Raw genomic sequence first — 23968 nt, 5'->3', positions numbered from 1 at the left:
TAAAAGATATCGCTGAAGGGGCAAAACCAGACACACAAATGCTGGTGAAACATGTGTGCTTGGTATCTTGCTGTCACTTGAATTTTGTGTTATTCAGTTTCATTCTTGAATAAAAGCACACTTGCTTTGTTATACCTTTGCGAAAGTGTTCATTTTATATTCCTGTAACCACTTGAATGAGATTGAATCTGTCTCTATCTCTTTCAAGCATGCACACACACATTCATGAACGAAAACGTTACTATTTGAAAAAGCTGTGCAATTTGAACATGAGTTGTCATTTGAACAAAAGGTAGGACAGTGTTCCATGTTGTGGGATCATTATGAGCAACTCGCCTGATCATCCGTTTCAATGTTTTGTTAAATCGCTCGGTTAAACCATTCGTTTGAGGATGGTAAACAGTAGTACTCTGTTTCTTAATAGCAAAGCTGTCACACAATTGTTTCATCACGCGAGAAGTGAAAGGTGTGCCTTGATCAGTTAAGATTTCTTTAGGGATACCAATACGAGTAAAAGTATCACATAAGTGCTTTGGCTACAGTCAGGAAGAGTTGGCCTTTTTCAGTGCAATCATTTCTGGATATCGTGTCGCATAATCAACCAACACCAGCAAATATTGGTACCCATCCTTAGTCTTAGGTAAAGGTCCCACAATATCTAATCCCACACGCTGAAAGGGAACTTCCAATATGGGCATAGGACAAAGGGGAGCCCGAGGAGGCTTATAGGCAGAGACGATCTGGCAGTCTGGACATGAAGTACAAAACCGTTCAACATCTTTTCCCATATTAAGCCAATAAAATCATTTTGATAACCGGTCTTTAGTTTTGTCGGCACCGAGGTGCCCCCCCAAGATGTGTGAATGTGCCAGATGCAAAACAGTTTCCCTATGTGCTTCAGGTACCACCAGTTGTTCAATAAATTCCCCCTCCAAATGATCTGAGATCACTCTGAAAAGGCAACCTTCCTTTTCTATAAAGTGTGGGGTTTTCACACCCCCGGAATTAATCTCTTGGTAATAAGATTCATTAGCAGGGCGAGCATGTTTAAATGCATATTCTAATGATTCAAAATCTGATTGTTTCGTTAACGCTCGGTTTGTGTTCGGAGGCGTTTGCAATCTGGGAAGATGTAGAAGGACCAGCCCATTCTGGAAGATTGTCGGGGGTGACCTGCTCCATCTCGCTGGAGAGATCGGGTTCAATATCTAAGTTGGGCTCTAGATTTTCCTCGGCCACTACCAGTTCTTCGTCTTGGTTTTCTTCTTCTTCTCCCCCCCACTAAGTTCATTAGTGGACTGGACTACTGGTCCCTTACATTTATTAATCAGTTTCGGAAAAAGGGCATTTCTCCATCCTATGAGTAATGGCCAAGGGCACGAGTCTGAAATGGCAGACCAAACCTCAAAGTGGTGACCCCTATAAGTTAAAGGAAGAAGTAAAGTCTGATAATCTTTAACATCACCATGTACACAGCGTATTTTTACAGTCTCACAGTTTCTAAGGCATTGTTCATTAAGACAGTCTCGTCTCACAATACAAAGGTCACTTCCTGAGTCTAACAATGCTGAGATTTCTCTGCCCCCCAATTTCACCGGGATCAACAAGCCATCTTTTCCATCCGAAGAATATGTAATAGTTGAGCAACAAACCTCGGCCAGTCCAATATCCATTGAATGAGCTGGAGACAAGCGACATTCTCTTGCCAAATGGCCGAGTTGATCACACCGGAAACATCTACGGTCAGCTCCGTTTCCGAAATATCCTCTGTGATTTCCACGTCGACGTGCTCTGTAGTGCCCACGGTTTCCTCGGCCCGCTATTGCCGCTGTCTCCCCAGAAACTGGATTTCCCGGGGTCCTACCTGACCCCATTAGATTTTTAGGTCCTGCAGCTTGTCGATCGAAGCGATGAGAATGTCCTGGACGTTCGTTCACAGGTTGCGAAGCAGCACGAAATACACCGCTCTTTCTCCAAGCGGACTGTGAACCCTCTATTTGTCTGGACATAATCGTTAATGATTTAATATCATGATGTTGAAATTCATCTCGAAGAACTTCAGGTATGCCGGCCAGTAATATATTCATGACAACTGTTTCCATCACGTCTCCTTCAAACCAGCAGTGCACTTTATGTATCAAATCTTGAATTTGTGCATGGATTGGGTCACCCATGTTTAGTTTCCAGTCTTTAAGTGCATAAGTTTTAGACCTCTGAAATAAGTCTTTGGCGTTATCCATCTGTGGAACCACTCCTGGTACCACTTGTCACACTTGGGTCACAGATTTGCACAGAGACACAGGAGGTCGTAGAAACAAGAAGGATTTTTATTCAAACACCGCAAACACATGAGCTTAAACGTGCTCCATGACAAGTCAGAGATGACAGTTCCGCTAGGAGCAGAGAGAGATAAAAGCAAACAATCAATTCCAAAACTGACAGGCAAGGCTTATAAGTCGGCGGAGTACCGCGCAAGGCTTGTATTACATGTTATAGTGCAAGAATAAGAAGCAATGTGATGGTAGTCAGTGTTTCAGGGTTTGTGGTTTTCCCAGGGGCGTCTGTATCTTTTTGGTGTGCGATCAGCCCTCCAGCTCACAATATATTAGCACAGAATCAAGCTGAATGTCAAAGGCACCAAGCTGAATGTCAAAGGGCAATTATTGAAATGGCTAAATCGTTTGCCGATCAAAAGATAACACCTGCTTCAGTACCTCCAACACCCCCAGCGCCGCGTGGTGAAGTAACACACAGGCAGGTCCCTTTATTTTCAGGTGACCCGCTGACTTATGGAAAATTTATCAGAAACTTCGATCACGCTGTAGGTGATATATTAGCCGACCCACAAGATAAATTAGATTATTTTATTCAATATACAAGAGGACCAGCTCAAGAAATGATTGAAGGCTGCACACGATTGTCACCAGATCAAAGATATGAAAAAGCTAGAAAACAGCTTGAAAGTTACTATGGCAACCAAGCATTTGTAATAGATACATACGTAAGTAAAGCTTTGAAGTGGCCTCAAATAAACAAAATGATGGGGAGGCCTAGAGAGACTATGCAACCTTTCTTGATAATTGTGTGGACTCCATGACTAAAGCAAGAAATCGAGCAGCATTTAATAGCAATGAAAATATCCGTACTATATTCTTAAAGCTCCCACATTCTCTACAAGATAAGTGGCGAGACATACCTTATGAAATTGAAGATGAAGAAGATAGAGAGATTGACATTCGCGATTTAACTATCTTTTTACATAAACAGGCTAAGAAATGTATGCATCCCGTTTATGGCAGCTCAAAGAAAAAGAAAACAGAGACTGGAACTTGTGCCTTTACTGGGGCCGGAGAAGAATGCGCACTACAAGTAGTTCCTATTAAGGTAAAATCCAAGAAAAATGAAAGGTATATAGAAACATATGCCTTTATAGACCTCATCAGTACAGTAACAATTTGCACTGAGAAGCTCCAGAGACAATTAAGCCTTCAAGGGAGAAGAACATAAGTATTCCTCAAAACTATGAGTAACTATGGTGATGATTTAAAAATGCTAACCCAATGTTCTGTTTTATCAGATTTACAAGTTTGTGGTCTCAATGATGTTGAATATATTGATTTGCCAAAGGTCTTCACACAGGTCTCCATTCCACTGAACAGAGAAAGTATTCCATTACAAGAAGATATCGATAAGTGGGCATATCTTAAAGAGGTACGTCTATCTCATATTGACTCTGAAGTTGATCTTTTAATAGGAATCAACTACCCGGAAATCTTCAAGCAGTCACGAATCATACCTAGGCAAGGAGGTGGACCTCATGCAATGAAGACTGCACTTGGATGGGTGGTTGGTGGACCAAACAAAGAGATACAGTAGATGACCTCGCAAAACAAAGTGGTAAGCTGCCCGAACATTCAATCAATCCTGTGTCAATAACAGAGATTGAAGATATGTTGCTGCAACAGTACAACACAGATTTTCCAGAGCGCAGCTGTGAAGAAAAGGAGGAGATGTCACAGGAGGACATCAAGTTCATGTGCATAGCTTCAGAATCTGCAAGACTGGTAGGTGGCCACTATTGTTTAAATTTGCCTTTGAAGGATGAAACACTTAAAATGCCGAATAACCGCTGTATTGCTGAACAGCATGCTATTGGACTCAAAAGAAAATTGAATAAAAACTCAGGTTTACACGAAGACTATAAAGCCTTCATGAAAGACATTATAGACAATGGTTATGCTGTTAAGGTACCCAAAGAAAGCCTGAATTGCAATGAAGGCAGAGTGTGGTACATCCCACATCATGGTGTGTATCATCCAAAGAAAAATAAGATTCGAGACGTCTTTGACTGCACTGCCACCTACCAAGGGATTTCACTTAATGAACAATTACTAAAAGGCCCTGACCTAACTAACACACTCATTGGTGTCCTTACAAGATTCAGAAAGGAGCCAGTAGCCTTAACGGCAGACATTAAGTCAGTGTTCTACTAAGTTAAGATACCAGACAAAGACACAGATTTTTTTACGTTTTTTATGGTGGCCTGAAGTAATCTAAGTAAAGACCTTGAAGAATTCAAAATGACAGTACATCTTTTTGGTGCTATTTTTTCACCCAGTTGTGCTTCTTATGCTTTGCATAGAACAACCGAAGATGCCAGAGATATATTTCCTGAGGAAGCTGTTAACACCGTTCTCAATAACTTCTACGTAGATGATTGTCTAACATCAGTGACGACAGAAGAACAAGCAATAAAGCTGGCAAAGAACTTCCAAGCTCTATGCCTCAAAGGAGGATTCCATTTGACTAAGTGGGTGAGTAAAAACAGAGCAGTTTTATTGTCCATACCTGAAGAAGACAGAGCTCATGAACAAAAGGACTTAGATTTGAGCCACAGTGTCCTTCCTACAGAGTGTGCCCTGGGCATCCCAGGTGCACATAAACGGACAGTTTCAAATTTCAGATTAAGTTACAAACAAGCCCGCCACAAGGCGTGGTATTCTGTCTGTTGTTAGCTCAGTTTATGATCCACTTGGTTTTCTAGCACCTGCCTTACTGCCAGCAAAGCTTATTCTAAGAGATTAATGCAAAGAGACATTTGGGTGGGATGAGGAAGTAGAAGTCAAACACATTCAGAAATGGAAAAAATGGATGGATGATTTCCAGTTACTTACAGACTATAAAGTGAACAGATGCTTCAAACCTTCCGGGTTTGGAACCATAAAGACAGTACAGATGCACCATTTTGCAAATGCTAGTGAAGATGGATATGGCACTGTCACGTATCTTGTTTTAACCAATGAAGAGGACAAGAAGCATTGTTCATTCATGATGGGCAGATCAAGAGTTGCACCATTGAAGCAGGTCGCGATTCCCAGAATGGAGCTGACAGCAGCCGTTGTAGCAGTAAAAATGGACAAAATGCTTAAAGGAGAGCTTCAAATACCCTTACAAGACTCTACATTTTGGACTGACAGCACCACGGTGCTAAAATACATTTAAAGTGAAAGCACTCAATTCAAGACTTTTGTTGCCAACAGAATCTCCATGATCAGAGATCATTCACAAACTTCACAGTGGACATATGTCACATCTGCCCTTAACCCAGCTGATCAAGCATCTAGAGGTCTAAGCATAGAAAACTTTCTTAAAAGCACCACATGGTCATGTGGTCAAAGTTTCTTATTGAAGTCAGAACGTGAGTGGCCAAAAAGACCAGATAAACTGAGCGATTCACTTTTTGAAGATGATCCAGAAGTTAAAACTTGTACAGTTAACATGACAAAAATAGAGGAAGCAACTGAACCCATCAACAAACTAATCACTTACTTTTCAGATTGGCATCGCTTGAAGAAAGCAGTGGCTTGGTTCCTCAAGTTTAAAAACATACTGTTGCACTTAAGAAATGAAAGAAAAACATTTCAACTAGAAGCCAGTCAAGTTGAAGTTTTGAGTTAAACTCTTATTAATGTTTGCTTAATTTAAATAGAACATAAATTTCTTTCATAGTCATAACTTATGGTATAGTCTTTTCCTCCTATAAGTTAGCAAGAGATATAACCTCCTTACTGTAATTGAGAAACAGTGTGACAATAAGCTCAGTTGTTGTTTAGAACAGGTCCCAGTACATAGAGCCTTAACAAGATTAAGCTTAGAATTGAACTTTTCTTAACATTATTTTTTCCTTTTTTGCTATTTTAATCTTCCTTTTTTTGTGTGAACTGTTTTACTTTAAAACTTAACTAAACTTTTAAAACAATGAAAATATTTTTAAACTTTTAAAAAAATGAAGATATTTTGTCTGTGGAATCATTTCTCCGCATCAGGCTTTTGTTGAATCCTATTTTTTGAGTTGAAGCTGCTGAACTTTGGTAATTTTGGGAAAACGCAGCTACAGAAAGTTTAAAATGTATGAATGCTTATGGAAACTACAAGGTTGATTTCCTTCTCATATAAAGCACTGGTTACTGTCCTAAATGAATAAACTATTAGAAAAATATGGTACTTCCCTTACATTAGCAATGTACTACTCCAATTGTAATTGATAGAAAAGGTAAAGAAGTAAACATAATTGTTTTCTACTTTACAGCATTTACAGTAAGTTAAAAAAGCAGACTGAAAATACATATTACAAAAAATGTTAAATAGGCAATGTGCCTCAATATGCAAATGAACCTGCAGCGTGACAACGTTTCAAAGAATGTTTAACTGGGCTGAACTTGTCATAACTGGCTATCTAAAACATACTCCTGACCGTGTAAAATGACTGACAGATGCCACACCCCTTTGGAAGCACCCAGCCTGCCTTTTTCTTATTTTTGTGTCTTACACTTATGGTAGGAGTGCAACAGTAAGGAGATTTTGGTTAAGATTGGAGACAGAAAGGAGGATGCTGATTTGTTGGATAAAATAGGTAAAATAAGCAGTGGGTATATACTTGTAAAATTATGTGAAATGGATGCTTGGGACTTAAAGATTAACACATTTCATATTTAGCTAAAAGTAGCCTAACTAACAATCAACCGGACTATGGGAACTTATCACTTGCCCAATTTTTTAATACAGTATTTTACATAATGTAACCAGATCATTCAGTTTGTATATTTTCATATCTAACATTTATGTCTAGTGTTTCTGCAAATAAGCATAAATAATGATTGAAATAAATTGTGAGTATGACTTTGCTAAAGTTGTTTTATTGTTTACTGACATTTAGCAATGACTGAAGAGTGTTAATATAAAGCTGTATTCGCCCGTATTAAGTAATTTCAGAAGTAGTAATTCAAGTATGGCCTGCCATGACCTGGCAAGAGGAGGCTTTCAAACAAACCTTTGGCTTCTTTTAGATGTTGCAGCCAGAAAGGGCAGCCTTTGCGAAGGCTCTTTGCTTTTGCTAAGGTATTATACAATATAGCTCTTTCAGGGGAAGGAAGATGTAGCTCCGTTTTCCCAAAATTACCAAAGTTCTGCAGCTTCAACTCAAAAAAAATGGGATTCAAAAAAAGCCTGACGCGTAGAAATGATTCCACAGACAAAATATCTTGGTTTTTGAGAGTTTAGTTGAGTTTTGAAGTAAAACAATTCACACAAAAAGAAAAAATTAAAATAACAAAAAAGAAAAAGTTAAAGTTAAGAAAAGTTCAATTCTAAGCTTAATCTTGTTACATCACAAATTGTTACTTCTCACTTATCATTTCTGAACCATTTCAAAACGGTCAGAAAACTGTATGCTTATCCCATTCCTAAGCTTTAAAATGGATCTTTCAAGTCACTCTTTAATGAGACCTGTTCTAAGCAAACTGAGCTTATTATCACACTGTTATTCAGTTATAGTAAGAAGGTTCTATCTCTTGTTAACTATAGGGGGAAAAGACTATACCATAAGCTATGACTATGAAAGACATTAATATTCTATTTAAATTAAGCAAACATCAATATGAGTTTAACTCAAAACTTTAACTTTCTAAGATTGGCTCTTACATTTCCGGCCCCTAATTGGCTATGCAGGAGCTGAGACAATTACTTTACTTTACTTCAATATGAGCCAATTACTTTTACATTAACTATTCGTTTCAAATCATTAGCAATAACACTGCAAACAAACATTTTAAAAATTTCATATTTCAAACATTGGCTGTTTCTTGAAGTAGGCACAGTTTATTCACGGGTCTGTCCAGTGTGCTGGTTTTGGTCTGCACACAAACTCTTCTGACTGCACCTTTGGCATCTGGCATTGTCTTGATTACTCAACCCATTACCCAGGAATTGCGAGGTGTAGCTTTATCTACAATTAGAACAACGTCCCCTGGTTCAAAATTTCTTCTTGCTGTAAGCCATTTTTGACGTTTTTGAAGTATTGGCAAATACTCTTTTGACCATCTTTTCCAAAACAAATCGGCCATGTATTGAATTTGTTTCCAGCGTCTTCTTGGGTATGGTTCATTTTCTGAAATGAGTTTAGGTGGTATTTCAGGTTTTGTCTTCAATAATAACAAGTGATTGGGTGTGAGTGGTTCCAAATCATTTGGATCATCTGATGTCTTCGTAAGGGGTCTGTTATTGAGTATTGATTCCACTCTACACATCATTGTAGGAAGGTTTTCATCATCGAGTGTTTGTTGGTTTAGTGTTGAATTTAAAATCTTTCTTATGCTTCTGATTTGTCTTTCCCACACTCCACCTTGGTGAGAGGCTGATGGTGGATTAAAAATCCATTTGATTTGTTCTTGCATCATGGCGTCACTGATTTTTTTGTGTTCTAGTTTTTTAATAGCTTCTCATAGCTCTCTTTCTGCTCCGACGAAATTTTTTCCATTGTCTGAGCGCATGATTTTAACTTGTCCTCTTCTATCCATAAATCGGAGTATTGCTTGGATACAAGAATCAATGTCTAAGCTATGTGCAATCTCTATGTGCGGCTCTGGTTGTTAGACATGTGAAGATTACTCCGTACCTCTTGACTAGACTTCTTCCTCTTTTGACTAGGAAGGGGCCAAAATAATCAACTCCAACATTAGTGAACGGTGGTTGGTTTGATGCTAGGCGATCTTCTGGTAAATCTGCCATTTTTTGCTCACCTGCTTTCGCATTGTATCTTCTGCATGTTGTGCACTTTGCAATTATTTTTCTGATAGCTGAATTTGTTTGAGGTATCCAGTATTTCTGGCGTAATTGTGCGAGCACATAATTGCGCCCACAATGTCCGTCGTGTTTATGAATGTGTTGCAATATGAGAGAAGCAATATGTGAATGCTTGTGTAAAATTGCAGGATGTTTAGCTTCTTCGGGCATTGCAGCTTTACAGAGTCTTCCTCCAACTCTTAATATTCCATCTTGTATGATCGGGTCGAGTTTATAGATTTGACTGTTCTTTTTAACACAAGTCCTTTTCTTTAGAGCTTTTAATTCTTCTGGGAATTCTTGCTGTTGACTTAGACGGATAAGCTCTGTTTCAGCTTTGACTAAGTTATCTAGAGAAATTGTACTTTGTTTTAAAGACCATTTATATTTTTTTCATGTGTTTTGTGATTAGTGATTTTTGTTCCTTTGGATTACCTTTAGTCTGACTGGTTTCTAGTTGAAATGTTTTTCTTTCATTTCTTAAGTGCAGCAGTAAGTCTTTAAACTTGAGAAACCAAGCTACTGCTTTCTTCAAGCGATGCCAATCTGAAAAATAAGTGATTAGTTTGTTGATGGATTCGGTCGCTTCTTCTACTCTTGACATGTTAACTGCACAAATTTTAATTTCTGGATCATTTTCTAACATGTAAATCATTCAGTTGATCTGGTCTTTTTGGCCACTCACGTTCTGACTTCAATAAGAAATTTGGCCCATGTGACCATGTGGTGTTCTTGAGAAAGTTTTCTATGCTCAGCCCTCTAGAGGCTTGATCAGCCGGATTAAGGACAGATGTGACATACCTCCACTGTGAAGGTTGTGAATGATCTCTGATCACGGAGATTCTGTTTGTAACAAAGGTCTTGAATCTAGTGCTTTCATTTGAGATGTATTTTAGCACCGTGGTGCTGTCAGTCCAAAATGTAGATTCTTGTAAGGGCATTTGAAGCTCACCTTTAAGCATTTTGTCCATTTTAACTGCCACAATGGCTGCTGTCAGCTCCATTCTTAGAATTGTGACCTGCTTCAATGGTGCAACTCTTGACTTGCCCATCAGAAATGAATAATGCTTTTTGCCCTCTTCACTGGTTAAGACAAGGTAAGTGACAGTGCCATATCCATCTTCACTAGCATCTGCAAAATGGTGCATTTGTGCTGTCTTTATGGTTCCAAACCCGGTAGGTTTGAAGCATCTGTTCACTTTATAGTCTGTAAGTAACTTCAAATCATCCATCCATTTTTTCCATTTCTGAATGTGTTTAACTTCTACTTCTTCATCCCACCCACATTTCTCTTTACATAAGTCTCTTAAAATAAGCTTCACTGGCAATAAAGCAGGTGCTAGAAAACCAAGTGGGTCGTAAACTGAGCTAACAACAGACAGGATACCACGCCTTGTAGCGGGCTTGTTTTGTAACTGTTGTGATGTAGGATTTTGCATATAACTTGATAAATGTTTTGTATGTCTTTATTTATAATTTAGGCAAACCAAATGGTGAAAGGTATTCATGTTTGCCTTCCCCCATCCCCTTTTTACGACTGTCTCTTTGTAATTTTATGACAGGATTTGGGGGGATGTGTCTTAAACCAGTTTGATCCCCCACACAAAGCCAGCTTAGTGTAATATATGGTCTTTGGGGGGGGCAGGAGATAAGATGTTCTATTTCACCCATTGGTCTGAGGTATGGCTGTTTGGAATTGGCTAGTCTCAGAGGCCTTTAAGTACCATGATGTCCTATTGGTTCTAGGAATTGGAGAGAACATCTATAAATTTACTTGCTCAACCACATTCTCTCTCTCTGACTGACCCACATATGATGATGAAGACAACACATTGAAGAGCACAGCTCAGCAGCCATATTGAACAGACATGTGGCTGAAAGCTGAGCACCAACGATGCCTTAACTAGAGACATTTTAAGTAACTGCAAGTCTGTGTGCCACCTGAATTACACATCACCATTTTATCAGGTTGTATGGTTGCCAATATTCAAATGTACTTTGCATTTTGTTATTATTTATGAATATTATCAGTAATACATTATTTTATGTGTAACTTAACTCCTGCTTGTCTTTTTACTACATCTAATTGCCTGAGGTTATAGATATAGAAGGGAAGGTGGGGATAAGTTATATACAGTGGTAAGTCTGTGAGATTAGGTATTCTAAGGCTACATATTAATAATAATAATAGGGACAGTAGAGCAATATATATATTACTCTACCAAGATAAAACAATTGGCGTAGTTCGGCAGGATTTTGGGGTAACCAAGTTTTGCACCCTGTTTGCAATACTGTTTTGATGTATGTGTTTATGTATGTGAATTTTAGGGCACCCAGTGTACAAATGCGGTGGAAGTAAAACATTTTTTGGTTGCTGAATGGAATATAACCAACAAAGTGTAGAGACTTCATGTGTGTCACAAGGACACCCGCATGTTTGTTAGTACTGGTGTAGTGAGTCCCTAATTAAAGTGCTAGGGAGTGGTGAAAGATGCATGCGTCATTCATACGGCATTTAAGTGGTTAAAGTGCTAGGGAGTGATGGGACATGCATTCGTCATTCATACGGTACTTATTCGTTTAGAATCTTTGTGTATGTATGTGTATGTTTGCTTACAGGGGCAAAAGTAGGCCAACCCATAACGAATTTGGCAAATTGTATTAGAGTGAATTGTAGACTTAGAAATGCCTAAGTTCATTTTAAAGTCAGCCATCTTCCAGTGGAGTGGCAGAGGCAAGCAGGCTAAAGCTAGGAAACCTGTAGTTCAGGTAGAGAAAGCAGAAGCTGAGCTGAGTGTGCCACAAAATGGAAGGGGCTGGAAGGATTAAAAGCAAGAAAACAGAGATCAGGTTTAAAGAAGACAGCTGCTGTTATAAGAGGTTTACTAGCTTGTATTATTGGTAATAAGGAAGATCATGATAAGGAAGAAAATAGCAAAGTGAATGAAAGTTATGGAATGTTGAGTGAGAGTTTTGAAAGATGTAACAGTTGGTGTGATAATTGTGAAGTGTTAGCATGTAGAACATCCGCTGCTAAAGTAGAAAGCAGTGAAAGAAGTGGAAAAAAGAAATGTAAACCATCCATGGTGAAAGTTAGGGCAACAGTAACCAGATCGGACTGGAACCCTAAAACATGGGTGGGTGACTTACATGAGACAGATGTGTGCTCAGATAAAGAGTGGGAATGTGAGTGTGAGGAAAAGGAGAGAGATGAAAGGAAGGAAAACAGCAAGGGTGTTTTCTTCCTTTATTCTCCACTGCACCACAATCTCAAGTAATTCTGAGGTCTGTCCAGTATTTAAAGAGCATGCTACACTGATAGATATTTCACCACTGTTAGGAAAGGTAACCAGTGCTGCATTGAAATTTGATTTAGGACAAAGAGATCAGATAGAAGGCAGAGGAGCTGGTGAGTGTGAATGGCAATTGTTGACTAGAGGGCATGAACTGGATATTGGCTTAAGGATACTGAGTAAAGAAAGTGTGGAATTTAAACAAAGAACAATGGAAATGAAAGGGATTCAAGTGCTTGTGTGTGAAAGGTCTGAATGTGCTAGTGCAAGAATGGCTGAGTTGGAAAGAAAGTGCACCAGTTTAGGAGTTGGTTTGAATGAAACAGGACAAGCCAAAGAACAAAGGATGGGGGATGGTGCAGCAGGAAGCTCAGCTAGCAAGCCAGGAATGCACAGGGGTGTGAAGGTCCTAACAGCTGTGCTAGGGCCAGCAGTAATTAAAAACCACACACACTTAGGTCCAGTAATTCGAAACCTGACTGACCAGTTGTTCAAAAAGACAGCCTATGACTCTCCATGCAATAAAATGGAGAAAAGTGAGCTGGTCTTTAGTAAAGAACACAGGTCAGTTTTAGCAGAAATGCTGGATTTAGAACTTGGGTTTGGAGAGGCTTCAGTCCACATTTTCATGTAGCAGTTACCATACAATAAAAATTTGACACACAGGCAATGACAAAATAATGGAAGGATGGCACAGGAAGACAGAAAAGGGAAAATAGTTATTTCTGTTTCAATTTTCTGGCCTTTTGCAATAGTGCTACTTCTATAGTAAGGTTTTTTATGGACTTTGGTTTGGTGCAGGTAATAAATAGTGAAGGCAATTAGCAGAGTAAAATCCATGCAGGAGATCGGTTACCATTGGCACATTGGAGTGGTGTGGCACTAGTGCCAAGCTGTTCCAATGAATGCCTGGAAGCAAAGTTTGAGTTTTGGCACCAGGTCGACAGCCAAGAAAATGAGATGGACAGAAACTGCTTTGTCACCTTCCATTTTGCAGACCTGCCTACATAGCAGAATGAAGAAAAGACAACACGTAAAGACTAAAGACAAAGACATGAAGAAGAACTGAAGAGACAGCAAGAAAAGACACTTACTGGGGTTTAAGTGAGTAACAAGTCCACAAGTCATGCAATAATAATAGGACTAGTCACAATAGCTATAGTTTAAAAGGAAAGGTTTGTTCATTACTGCAGCAAATTTATATTCCAAGGGGTGGAAACTGAACAAACCAGTTAGGAATGCCAAAATAAGGGGATTCATTTTGGGCTCATAAAGTATACATTCTGGGTATTAATTAATTAAGAGGGATAATTAATATAAGAAAAGGTATACTGAGCAAATTGGTGAACTTTTCAGGAAAGCAGGTGCAGCTGGTACATTTGCAAGACATATGGGCTCCGATGTTTAGGTATAGTCTAATTGGGAAAATATGGAAGCCCTGCTGAGATTGTCGGCTATGGTGCAGGCACAGGACCAGTGGGCCAATTCTGAACCGAGGTGTTTAGCACAATGAGTATGCATATGGTGAGCAAACAACTCTAGGGGTGGCCTACGGGGGGAATGATGAGAGTTGCAAAGCTTTGATGTCTCATGGTGGTGATGCCAGCCTATACTGGTAAAGGCTGATGGCAGTCAAGAGTTGCACCATGGGTAGGAAAGCACAAGAGGCAACTAAGTCAACCCCAAATGTGTGCAGAGGGCCACAGATGTTGGTTTGTGAACAGTTTATGCAGTGGCACATGGGCTGTCACTTGGGCAGAAGTGGTTGTACTGGCACCTGTGGCATGTTACCTTTCAAATTTTGATGTTAATTGTACAGTTGCATATGCTTAGATAGTTTGGGACAGGGGTCTAATTAGCAGTTAGACAGAGAACAAGTACAGATTAAAAATTCACACAATAGACTCAATTGTAGTGGGCTAGTTTAGTGGAAGGTGTGGACTTGTCTCATTTTGAACCACCAGATCTGATGACATATGGAGACTGCAGAAAGAGTTGACGCAAGCTGGAGCAGATACAAGTCATCGGAGCGCTTCCAAGTTCTTCAGATTGTCTTTGAAATAAAGAAGATATGTAATGGACAAATGATCACGGACAACTTTTAACACTGGGAGAGCAAATACTGCAAATCAATGCACAAGTTATGCATCAGACTCTTGAAACAATTTAAAGACATTGTGTATAAAGACACTGTACAAAACATTCATCGGGGTGGAGTGTTGTGATGTAGGATTTTGCATATAACTTGATAAATGTTTTGTATGTCTTTATTTATAATTTAGGCAAACCAAGTGGTGAGAGGTATTCATGTTTGCCTTCCCCCATCCCCCTTTTTACGACTGTCTCTTTGTAATTTTATGACAGGATTTGGGGGATGTGTCTTAAACCAGTTTGATCCCCCACACAAAGCCAGGTTAGTGTAATATATGGTCTTTTTTGGGCAGGAGATAAGATGTTCTATTTCACCCATTGGTCTGAGGTATGGCTGTTTGGAATTGGCTAGTCTCAGAGGCCTTTAAGTACCATGATGTCCTATTGGTTCTAGGAATTGGAGAGAACATCTATAAATTTACTTGCTCAACCACATTCTCTCTCTCTCTGACTGACCCACATATGATGATGAAGACAACACATTGAAGAGCACAGCTCAGCAGCCATATTGAACAGACATGTGGCTGAAAGCTGAGCACCAACGATGCCTTAACTAGAGACATTTTAGTAACTGCAAGTCTGTGTGCCACCTGAATTACACATCACCATTTTATCAGGTTGTATGGTTGCCAATATTCAAATGTACTTTGCATTTTGTTATTATTTATGAATATTATCAATAATACATTATTTTATGTGTAACTTAACTCCTGCTTGTCTTTTTACTACATCTAATTGCCTGAGGTTATAGATATAGAAGGGAAGGTGGGGATAAGTTATATACAGTGGTAAGTTTGTGAGATTAGGTATTCTAAGGCTACATATTAATAATACAATAGGGGACAGTAGAGCAATATATATATTACTCTACCAAGATAAAACAGTAACTTAATTTGAAATTTGAAACTGTCAGTTTCTGTGCACCACTGGATGCCCAGGGCACGTTCTGTGGGAAGGAGACTGTGGCTCAAATCTAAGTCCTTTTGTTCATGAGCTCTGTCTTCTTCTGGTATGGACAATAAAACTGCTCTGTTGTTACTCACCCACTTAGTCAAATGGAATCCCCCTTTGAGACATAGAGCTTGGAGGTCCTTTGCCAGCTTTATTGCTTGTTCTTCTGTAGTCACTGACCTTAAACAGTCATCCACATAGACGTTATTGAGAACGGTGTTAACAGCTTCCTCAGGAAATGTATCTCTGGCATCTTCGGCTGTTCTACGCAAAGCATAAGAAGCACAACTGGGTGAAGAAGTAGCACCAAAGAGATGTACTATTTTGAATTCTTCTAGGTCTTTACTTAGATTACCTTCAGGCCACCATAGAAAACGTAAAAGATCTGTGTCTTTGTCTGGTATCTTAACTTGGTAGAACATTGACTTAATGTCTGCCATTAAAGCTACTGGCTCCTTTCTGAATCTTGTAAGGACGCCAATGAGAGTGTTAGTTAGGTCAGGGCCTTTTAGTAATTGTTCATTAAGTGAAATCCCCTGGTAGGTGGCTGTGCAGTCAAAGACTACACAAATCTTATTTTTCTTTGGATGATACACACCATGATGTGGGATGTACCACACTCTGCCTTCATTACAATTCAGGCTTTTTTTGTGTACTTTAACAGCATAGCCATTGTCTATAATGTCTTTCATTAAGGCTTTATAGTCTTCATGGAAACCTGAATTTTTGCTCAATTTTCTTTTGAGTCCAATAGCACGCTGTTCAGCAATGCAGCGGTTATTCGGCATTTTAAGTGATTCATCCTTCAAAGGCAAATTTAAACAGTAGTGGCCACCTACCAGTCTTGCAGATTCTGAAGCTATGCGCATGAACTTGATGTCTTCTTGTGACATTTCCTCTTTTTCCTCACAGTTGCGCTCTGGAAAATCTGTGTTATACTGTTGCAGCAGCATATCTTCAATTTCTGTTATTGAGACACGATTGATTGAATGTTTAGGTGTCTTACCACTTTGTTTTGTGAGGTCGTCTATCTCTTTGTATGGTCCACCAACCACCCATCCAAGTGCAGTCTTCATAGCGTGAGGTCCACCTCTTTGGCTAGGTATGATTCGTGACTGCTTGAAGATTTCTGGATAGTTGATTCCTATTAAAAGATCAACTTCAGAGTCAATATGAGATAGACGTACCTCTTTAAGATATGCCCACTTATCGATATCTTCTTGTAGTGAAATGCTTTCTCTGTTCACTGGAATGGAGACCTGTGTGAAGACCTTTGGCAAATCAATATATTCATCATCATTGAGACCACAGACTTGTAAATCTGATAAAACAGAACATTGGGTTAGCATTTTTGAATCATCATCGTAATTACTCATAGTTTTGAGGAATACTTGCGTCCTTTTCCCTTGAAGGCTCAGTTGTCTCTGGAGCTTTTCAGTGCAAATTGTTACTGTACTGCCGAGGTCTATAAAGGCGTATGTTTCTACATACCTTTCACTTTTCTTGGATTTTACCTTAACAGGAACTACTTGCAGTGCACATTCTTCTCCAGCCCCTGTAAAGGTACAAGTTCCAGTTTCGGTTTCTGTTTCAGTAGATGTTGCCACACTAGCCGTAGCTTTTAGTACTGCTCCACTGTCCCCTTGAATGTGCAGGATATCTGGGTGCTGTAAGGAACATGTCTGACATTTCATTCTCTCTTTACAATTCTTACTTAGATGACCCTGTTTGAGACAGCGAAAACATAAACCTTTAGATTTTAAAAAGTCTATTCTTTCTTTATGTGGCAATTCTTTGATTTTTTTACATTCGGCAAGAATATGCAAGTCACTGCAAAATGCACAAGGTTTTTTAAATGCACATGTATTTTTGACAGAGATTCCTTGAGTATCTTTTTGGGCTTCATCAGAAATATTGGTGGTGAAAATACTTCCTGATCTTTGTCTGTACTTCTGAGGAGACCTACTTTTGTCAGTTTTTTCTCTTTTCTCTATATTAGTATAGTCTTGTGAAACGGCACTATGTACAGGGTCTAAAAGCATTTCAGCTTCGTACGCAAGAAAACAATTAGTTCAGGTATGCCAGGTCTTGTTTTATTTTCTCAAGCCTGAAAGCATATCTCATCTATTCGTTTCTTAGAGAAAATGGAAGTTTCCCAAGTACTGTACGCACATTATGACTGTTATTGAATTCTCCACCGTTCCCTGAATCATTCATAGTATTCATGCAAATTGAGAGGAAGTTAGAATAATCTCTCAGAGCCTCTCCATCGTTTTGCTTAATCTGCGGCCATTTTAATGCTTTATTGAGATATGCATCTGCTACGAATAACTTATTGCCATAATACCTTTCAATCAACCTTCTGGCTTCTAAATACCCTGCATCTGGTAACATTCGTGAGCAGCCTTTAATCATTTCTTGAGGAGGACCTCTGGTGTACTGAATCAGATAATCTAATTTATCTTGAGGGTTTTGTAGCACATCCCCAACTGCATTATCAAAGGCCCTAATAAAATCTGCATAAGCCAATGGGTCTCCTGAAAATAAAGGGACCTGCCTATGAGGTACTTCACCACGCGGAGCTGGGGGTGCTGGAGCAGGCGTTGTCTTTTGATCAGTTAACGATTTAGCCATTTCGGTAATTGCCTTACTACATTCGAGTTGGCCCCTTTGACATTCAGCTTGATTCTGCGATAAGAAATCTATAAGACTGTGTCCGTACAATTGTGGCTGTGCCGAGGTAGTTAGTGACCATATTTGCCTTTCAGACTCATCTAACCTTTGTAGGATTCTATCAAGTGTCGATTGTTCAATCAGCACTGATGTAGAAGGTGATGATGTGGCTTTCTGAGCTAAAGAGTCAAGTCTAACATCAAGAGTATGTTTTAATTGAGGTGACGTCTTTCGTTTTTTTGGCTTTGAACGAACCCGTTCCTGAAATTGCATCTCTTCGAACTGATTAATTAGCTGTTCATCAACTTTATATGCTAACAGTCTATTTGCGTCTTCTAGCCAAGCCGTAGTAGCTACAGTGAATTCATTCCATTTTTTAAAGCGTTCGGCGAATGTCGTTTTCTGTTTCTGAATCGCTCCCTCTTTATTTAATATACAAAGTAGCTTTTCATGTAGTTCTTCTAGCTCTCTGTGTGTCGAACGAAAATCTTCAAATCTTTTTGCCAGCATTAAGCGGATTTCTGGAATGTTTTTAAGACTTTCGTTCTCAGCTATGAACACATGAAGCTTATCTTCCCTCTGACTTATGTGATCTTTAAGATCTCTAATTATATTTTCTGACTTCGAGTCTGAACTCAGATTACTGCCGATCTCACTTGAGCTCTGTTTAGACATCGCCATGACAACTGTTCAATAAAATGACAGGACGTTTCCTGACAGCAGTTTCGTCACAATAGGGACGTTCCAAAGGCAGATTACTTTCTTGAAACAAGGTTCCAATGACTCAAGCAAAGGCATATCCAATCATCCAAAATGTCTTTTTCCAAGACGTCATTTAATAATATCACAGTCTCTCAAAAATCTTCTCAAGGTACGGCGACCTTGCTTTCATTAATGATCATGTGAAGATAGTAGATAATATCACAGTACCTTCTGAATGATTCAGTTCTTTTCTTTCGTTGACGAGTTCTGTAGCAGAAGTGTCTTCTGTTCTCGAATGGTAGATTCCAGTTCAGGCCTTAGATAGCAAGTTTTCTGACGAAGATGTAGCTGCGTTTTCCCAAAATTACCAAAGTTCTGCAGCTTCAACTCAAAAAAAATGGGATTCAAAAAAGCCTGACGCGTAGAAATGATTCCACAGACAAAATATCTTGGTTTTTGAGAGTTTAGTTGAGTTTTGAAGTAAAACAATTCACACAAAAAAAAAAAATTAAAATAACAAAAAAGAAAAAGTTAAAGTTAAGAAAAGTTCAATTGTAAGCTTAATCTTGTTACATCACAAATCGTTACTTCTCACTTATCATTTCTGAACCATTTCAAAACGGTCAGAAAACTGTATGCTTATCTCATTCCTAAGCTTTAAAATGGATCTTTCAAGTCACTCTTTAATGAGACCTGTTCTAAACAAACTGAGCTTATTATCACACTGTTATTCAGTTATAGTAAGAAGGTTCTATCTCTTGTTAACTATAGGGGGAAAAGACTATACCATAAGCTATGACTATGAAAGACATTAATACTCTATTTAAATTAAGCAAACATCAATATGAGTTTAACTCAAAACTTTAACTTTCTAAGATTGGCTCTTACACATTCAAAAGAGAAATTGACACATGCACATGAATCTAAGCAGGGATGGCTAAAGAGTGAGCAACATTCAGCCCCAGGTTAAGAATCAAAGCTGAGGAAGTCAGTTAGTATTGAGGTAGTATTACTTTGTATCTGAGTTTTTTTGTACTGAGTAAATATTAACATATAAGTATTGCAAGACATCTCTGCAAATCAAGGCTAACAATTTAGGCATTTCTAGTATTAACTTCTCCACTAATATGGAAGTACCTTGGAGGTGTCTTATGGGAACAGTTTTTTACGATATAACACCATAACAGAATGCAGAGATGTCCTCTCACTGCCAGTGTGTGTGTCTCTTCTGTGGATGTTTGTTACCCAACACCAGTGGTTCTCAACCTGTGGGGCAGGCCCCCCTAGGGTGGCGCAAAGTAACATAAAGGGGAGTGCGAAGATGTGAAAAAAAGAAAACAAGAATCAAAAATATGAAAAAAACATCTGTTGAAACCAAAACAAATTAACTTAAACTACATTCTGATAGTAGAACAATAAATATAGAGTTAGATAAATGTCAATAAAAGTTAAGTAGGTATAATAAAATATGCATCTACATTTCAAAAATGTTAGGGGGACGCGATTAAAATTGTTATGAAAACTCAGGTCGCAAATAATTAAAGGTTAAGAAATGCTGCCCTACACTGTGCCCCCCACACAGTAGCACCCTTGATACTAACAGTCTCTTGCCAGGTGGACACACTATTAATAAGATTTTTTCAGAGATTTGAAAATGAACTGCCTCTCCTAGGTCTCCAAAATTTACAATTAGCACTGTCCCTTGGTGCTTGTTAGATGTGAAATCTTTATGACATCAGAATCATTTATGGCTGACAGAAAACATTTATAAGCATTCTTCATTATCTTTATGACCAGAGTGAGTAACCTGGAAAGAGGTAAGAGATCGTTTAATGTGTGACTTGTATGAAGGTGGAATGTACTTTGACAAGAAATATAAAATGAAAGAAAAATGGCAATGAAGTATATAAAGTGTATGATATGTAAAGTGAAAATTGCACGTTCAGCTGCTCTTAATCTAATGTATTTCAGAATATGAACTGATTATTGGAATAGAAAAATTATATATGAGTGTATTATTAAATAATATATGGGTTTTTAATCATTTAATCTAGAAAATTAAATGATAGCTACATTGCAAGAAAAAAATGAATAAAACATTCCGGGGATGAAAATGATCCTCATGTGAGTATTGTATTTGTTTTCTTTAGTCTGCATTTTTACTTCAGTTCAAGTCTGATTTTATCATCTAACAGCATAACAAAGGTGTTTCATCTCAGAAGGAACATATTGTAAAATCCAGGGTTGGAATTGATTGAAAACTGATGACATCTCAAATTCATTTAATGAGAATATGTCTTTATTTTAGTCTAAAATGCCTTTATTTTTGTCTAAAATATGGTTTGGCTAAAAATATACCGGAATGCTTCTTATGAAATAACCAGATTTTGAGGAATGACACGGTTATTAGTTACTAAGACATCAAGTCCTCAAATGTCAGATTTCATTGTAGTCAATCATAAAATAGACAAAAGACTCAACTTTTCTTTTTAGCCACCCTGCCCAGTTAAGAATGCTCATTTGTACCCTCACGTCCTTAGATGTCTGTTGAAAGCCCAGACTACATGTGTGCTCACACCCTTCTTTAGATAAAGAGATGATCTCTGCTGTCACTGGCTGCCTTACATCCCGATATGACACTGCTCAGTTCAGGAGTGCAAAGCACTACAGTGAAGTTGGCACAGAATGTTATTGGTGTACGACTGTCTTTTGTTCAGGGCTTATACATCAAACACAGCCTTAGAAAGGAAAGCAGTATTATTAAAACCTTGGACATCCTGCACAGAGTTTTTCTCTCTTCCATTCTGGCAAATAGTTTAAGATCATGAGAACTTAACACCACCAGATGACAGTTTTTATTTACAGGCTATAATGTTCCTCCTATTTTTAACTGTTTTAGTATAACTGATTTTGTAATTTTTGTCTTTCACTTGCGGTGTTATATGCACAGTCTGTGTTGTATTGTTTGTCCATTGTTGATATTGTGCTACTGTTACCAATCGGTGGGAGATATGTAAGTAACAATCTATTGTACTCCTTTAACTCTGGAGAAACTAAGGACTCATTTTGGTACAAAGTTGTAGACATCTGTATAACCACTAATCAGTACAGGTTTTAAGGCTCAGTTGGTCCGGATATATAGTTTTGGTAGGCTACTGTTTTCTGTGGCTTTTGCAAATGGTTAGATTGGCAGGTTTTAGAAGCAGAAACAACCGAAATGTTTGGTATTTACACTATTGCACATGGAGAACATACAGCTTCATGGAGTTGTCCTAATTCTAAAGTATATACGGTATAATACACCGCTTCATGCCCATCTATTTGTCTAAGATGGACAGTATTTGGCTCTGATTTGAAACTAGAATGTTAGTCCTCATGAAAACTGTATGAGATATACATCTGAAATGACAGTGCTAACAAAAGAATGCCAAATGCAAACATTTCTTTTTAAATATACTAAATAATTAATCATTTTTGCCTTTTGCAGGATTTCTTTTCCTGATATGAACTCTACTACAAATTCATCTTTCACATCTTTCATTCAAAACGGAAGAGATTCTTTTACTGTAGCTATGGTGAAAAATATTGTAGTTGTCATTGTTTGGGTCATCATCAGCTTCATCAGTTGGGCGTTGATCACAACACACTTCAAAAATCCAATGTTTTACGAGAATCCCCGTTACATTCTGTTCATTCATATGGTTATTAATGACATGCTCCAGTTGACCCTGGCAGTGATTCTATATGTTATTAGTTATGTATTTTACACAATAAAAGTTTATTTCTGCTGTTTTCTTGTACTACTGGCTGTGTTTGCCACAATGGTCACTCCACTGAACCTTGCCGCCATGGCTGTTGAGCGCTACATCGCCATCTGCAATCCCCTGCGTCATTCTCAGATTTGCACAGTACGGCGGACTAACCTGCTCATTGCACTAATTTGGGCGGCTGCTGTCTGTCCCCTTATTCCTGATTTATTTGTATCTCTGGCAATAGAACCCGTCAGCTTCTTTCAGTCCTCTGTGTTTTGCAACCGAGAAAATATTTTTAAAGCTCCTTATTTATTCTATAAAAGACCGATATTAGATGCATTGTACTTCTCTTTTGTTACTTTGACTCTACTGTACACTTATATAAGAATTGTGTTTGAAGCTAAGGGAGCCACCGCTGACAAATCATCTGCCACTAAAGCTCACAACACAATCCTGCTGCATGGATTTCAGCTTCTCATGTGTTTACTTACATATGTAATTTACCCTATTGAAATTGCCCTGCTGTACATATTTCCAGACAGACTCCCAGATGTTCGCTACTCAACATATCTGACCGTATATATTTTACCCAGGTTTCTCAGTCCTATCATCTATGGTGTGAGAGACACAGCATTTAGAAAATACTTGAAAAAATACCTTGTGTGTCATATTAAAAGACCTAAGGTGGGGACACTGAGTTTCATGAGGTGACCTTGGCAAAAAATCAAAAAGTATACAGTACACAATGTGAAAATATTCCATAAAGGATCACATGTGTGTTCTAAGGTTAGTTTAAGTAATCTCCAAATCAAGTCTTGTTTCCTGTCATTCCCATTCTAATGAATTTGCCCAAGTGTTTTTTTTTTTTTTTAATAAATGTGTCCAAATATTTACTGGATCAAACTCACATAACACTAGATACACTACATGTGTATCTTACTGCTCAGCTAGTTGACCTTATTACACCTCCTGTCCCCCTTAGTGTTCTGCACTGGTCAAATATCTTTCATTAAAATTTCAAATTTAAACAGTTGAGCCAGGCATTAACAAGGGTTACTGACTATTGCCACATCACTAAGCATGATTCTTCTTTACCAGTTCCTTCTGACATTGTAGTGAAGCAGCCTTTACATTGAAAAGGAACAAGAAAGACAATAAGAACCTTGTTTTTATAACCTCAATATACTGCACAGTATACATGCTCTTTTTGTAGCAAATGCATTTTAATAAATAATTCAATGGAAGATTGTAATAAGTGCAATAAAATTGAACCTATGAAAATTATTAAAAAAAACATTAAGAATGAGCATTATTTGTGCATTCTCA

General features: G+C 38.3%; 1 protein-coding gene across 1 annotated transcript; it reads left to right on the top strand.

Annotated features, from left to right (window-relative positions):
• Positions 1 to 22450: 22450 nt before the first annotated feature.
• On the top strand, positions 22451 to 23353 carry LOC120515196 (odorant receptor 131-2-like). The gene has a single exon (XM_039735947.1). It carries the CDS (start codon positions 22463 to 22465, stop codon positions 23351 to 23353), a length of 891 nt encoding a protein of 296 aa, XP_039591881.1. The 5' UTR covers positions 22451 to 22462.
• The last annotated feature ends 615 nt before the right edge of the window (positions 23354 to 23968 follow it).

This window comes from Polypterus senegalus, chromosome 14, assembly GCF_016835505.1.
Source record: "Polypterus senegalus isolate Bchr_013 chromosome 14, ASM1683550v1, whole genome shotgun sequence".
NCBI lineage: Eukaryota > Metazoa > Chordata > Cladistia > Polypteriformes > Polypteridae > Polypterus > Polypterus senegalus.
This window is presented reverse-complemented; position numbering and strand designations above follow the sequence as displayed.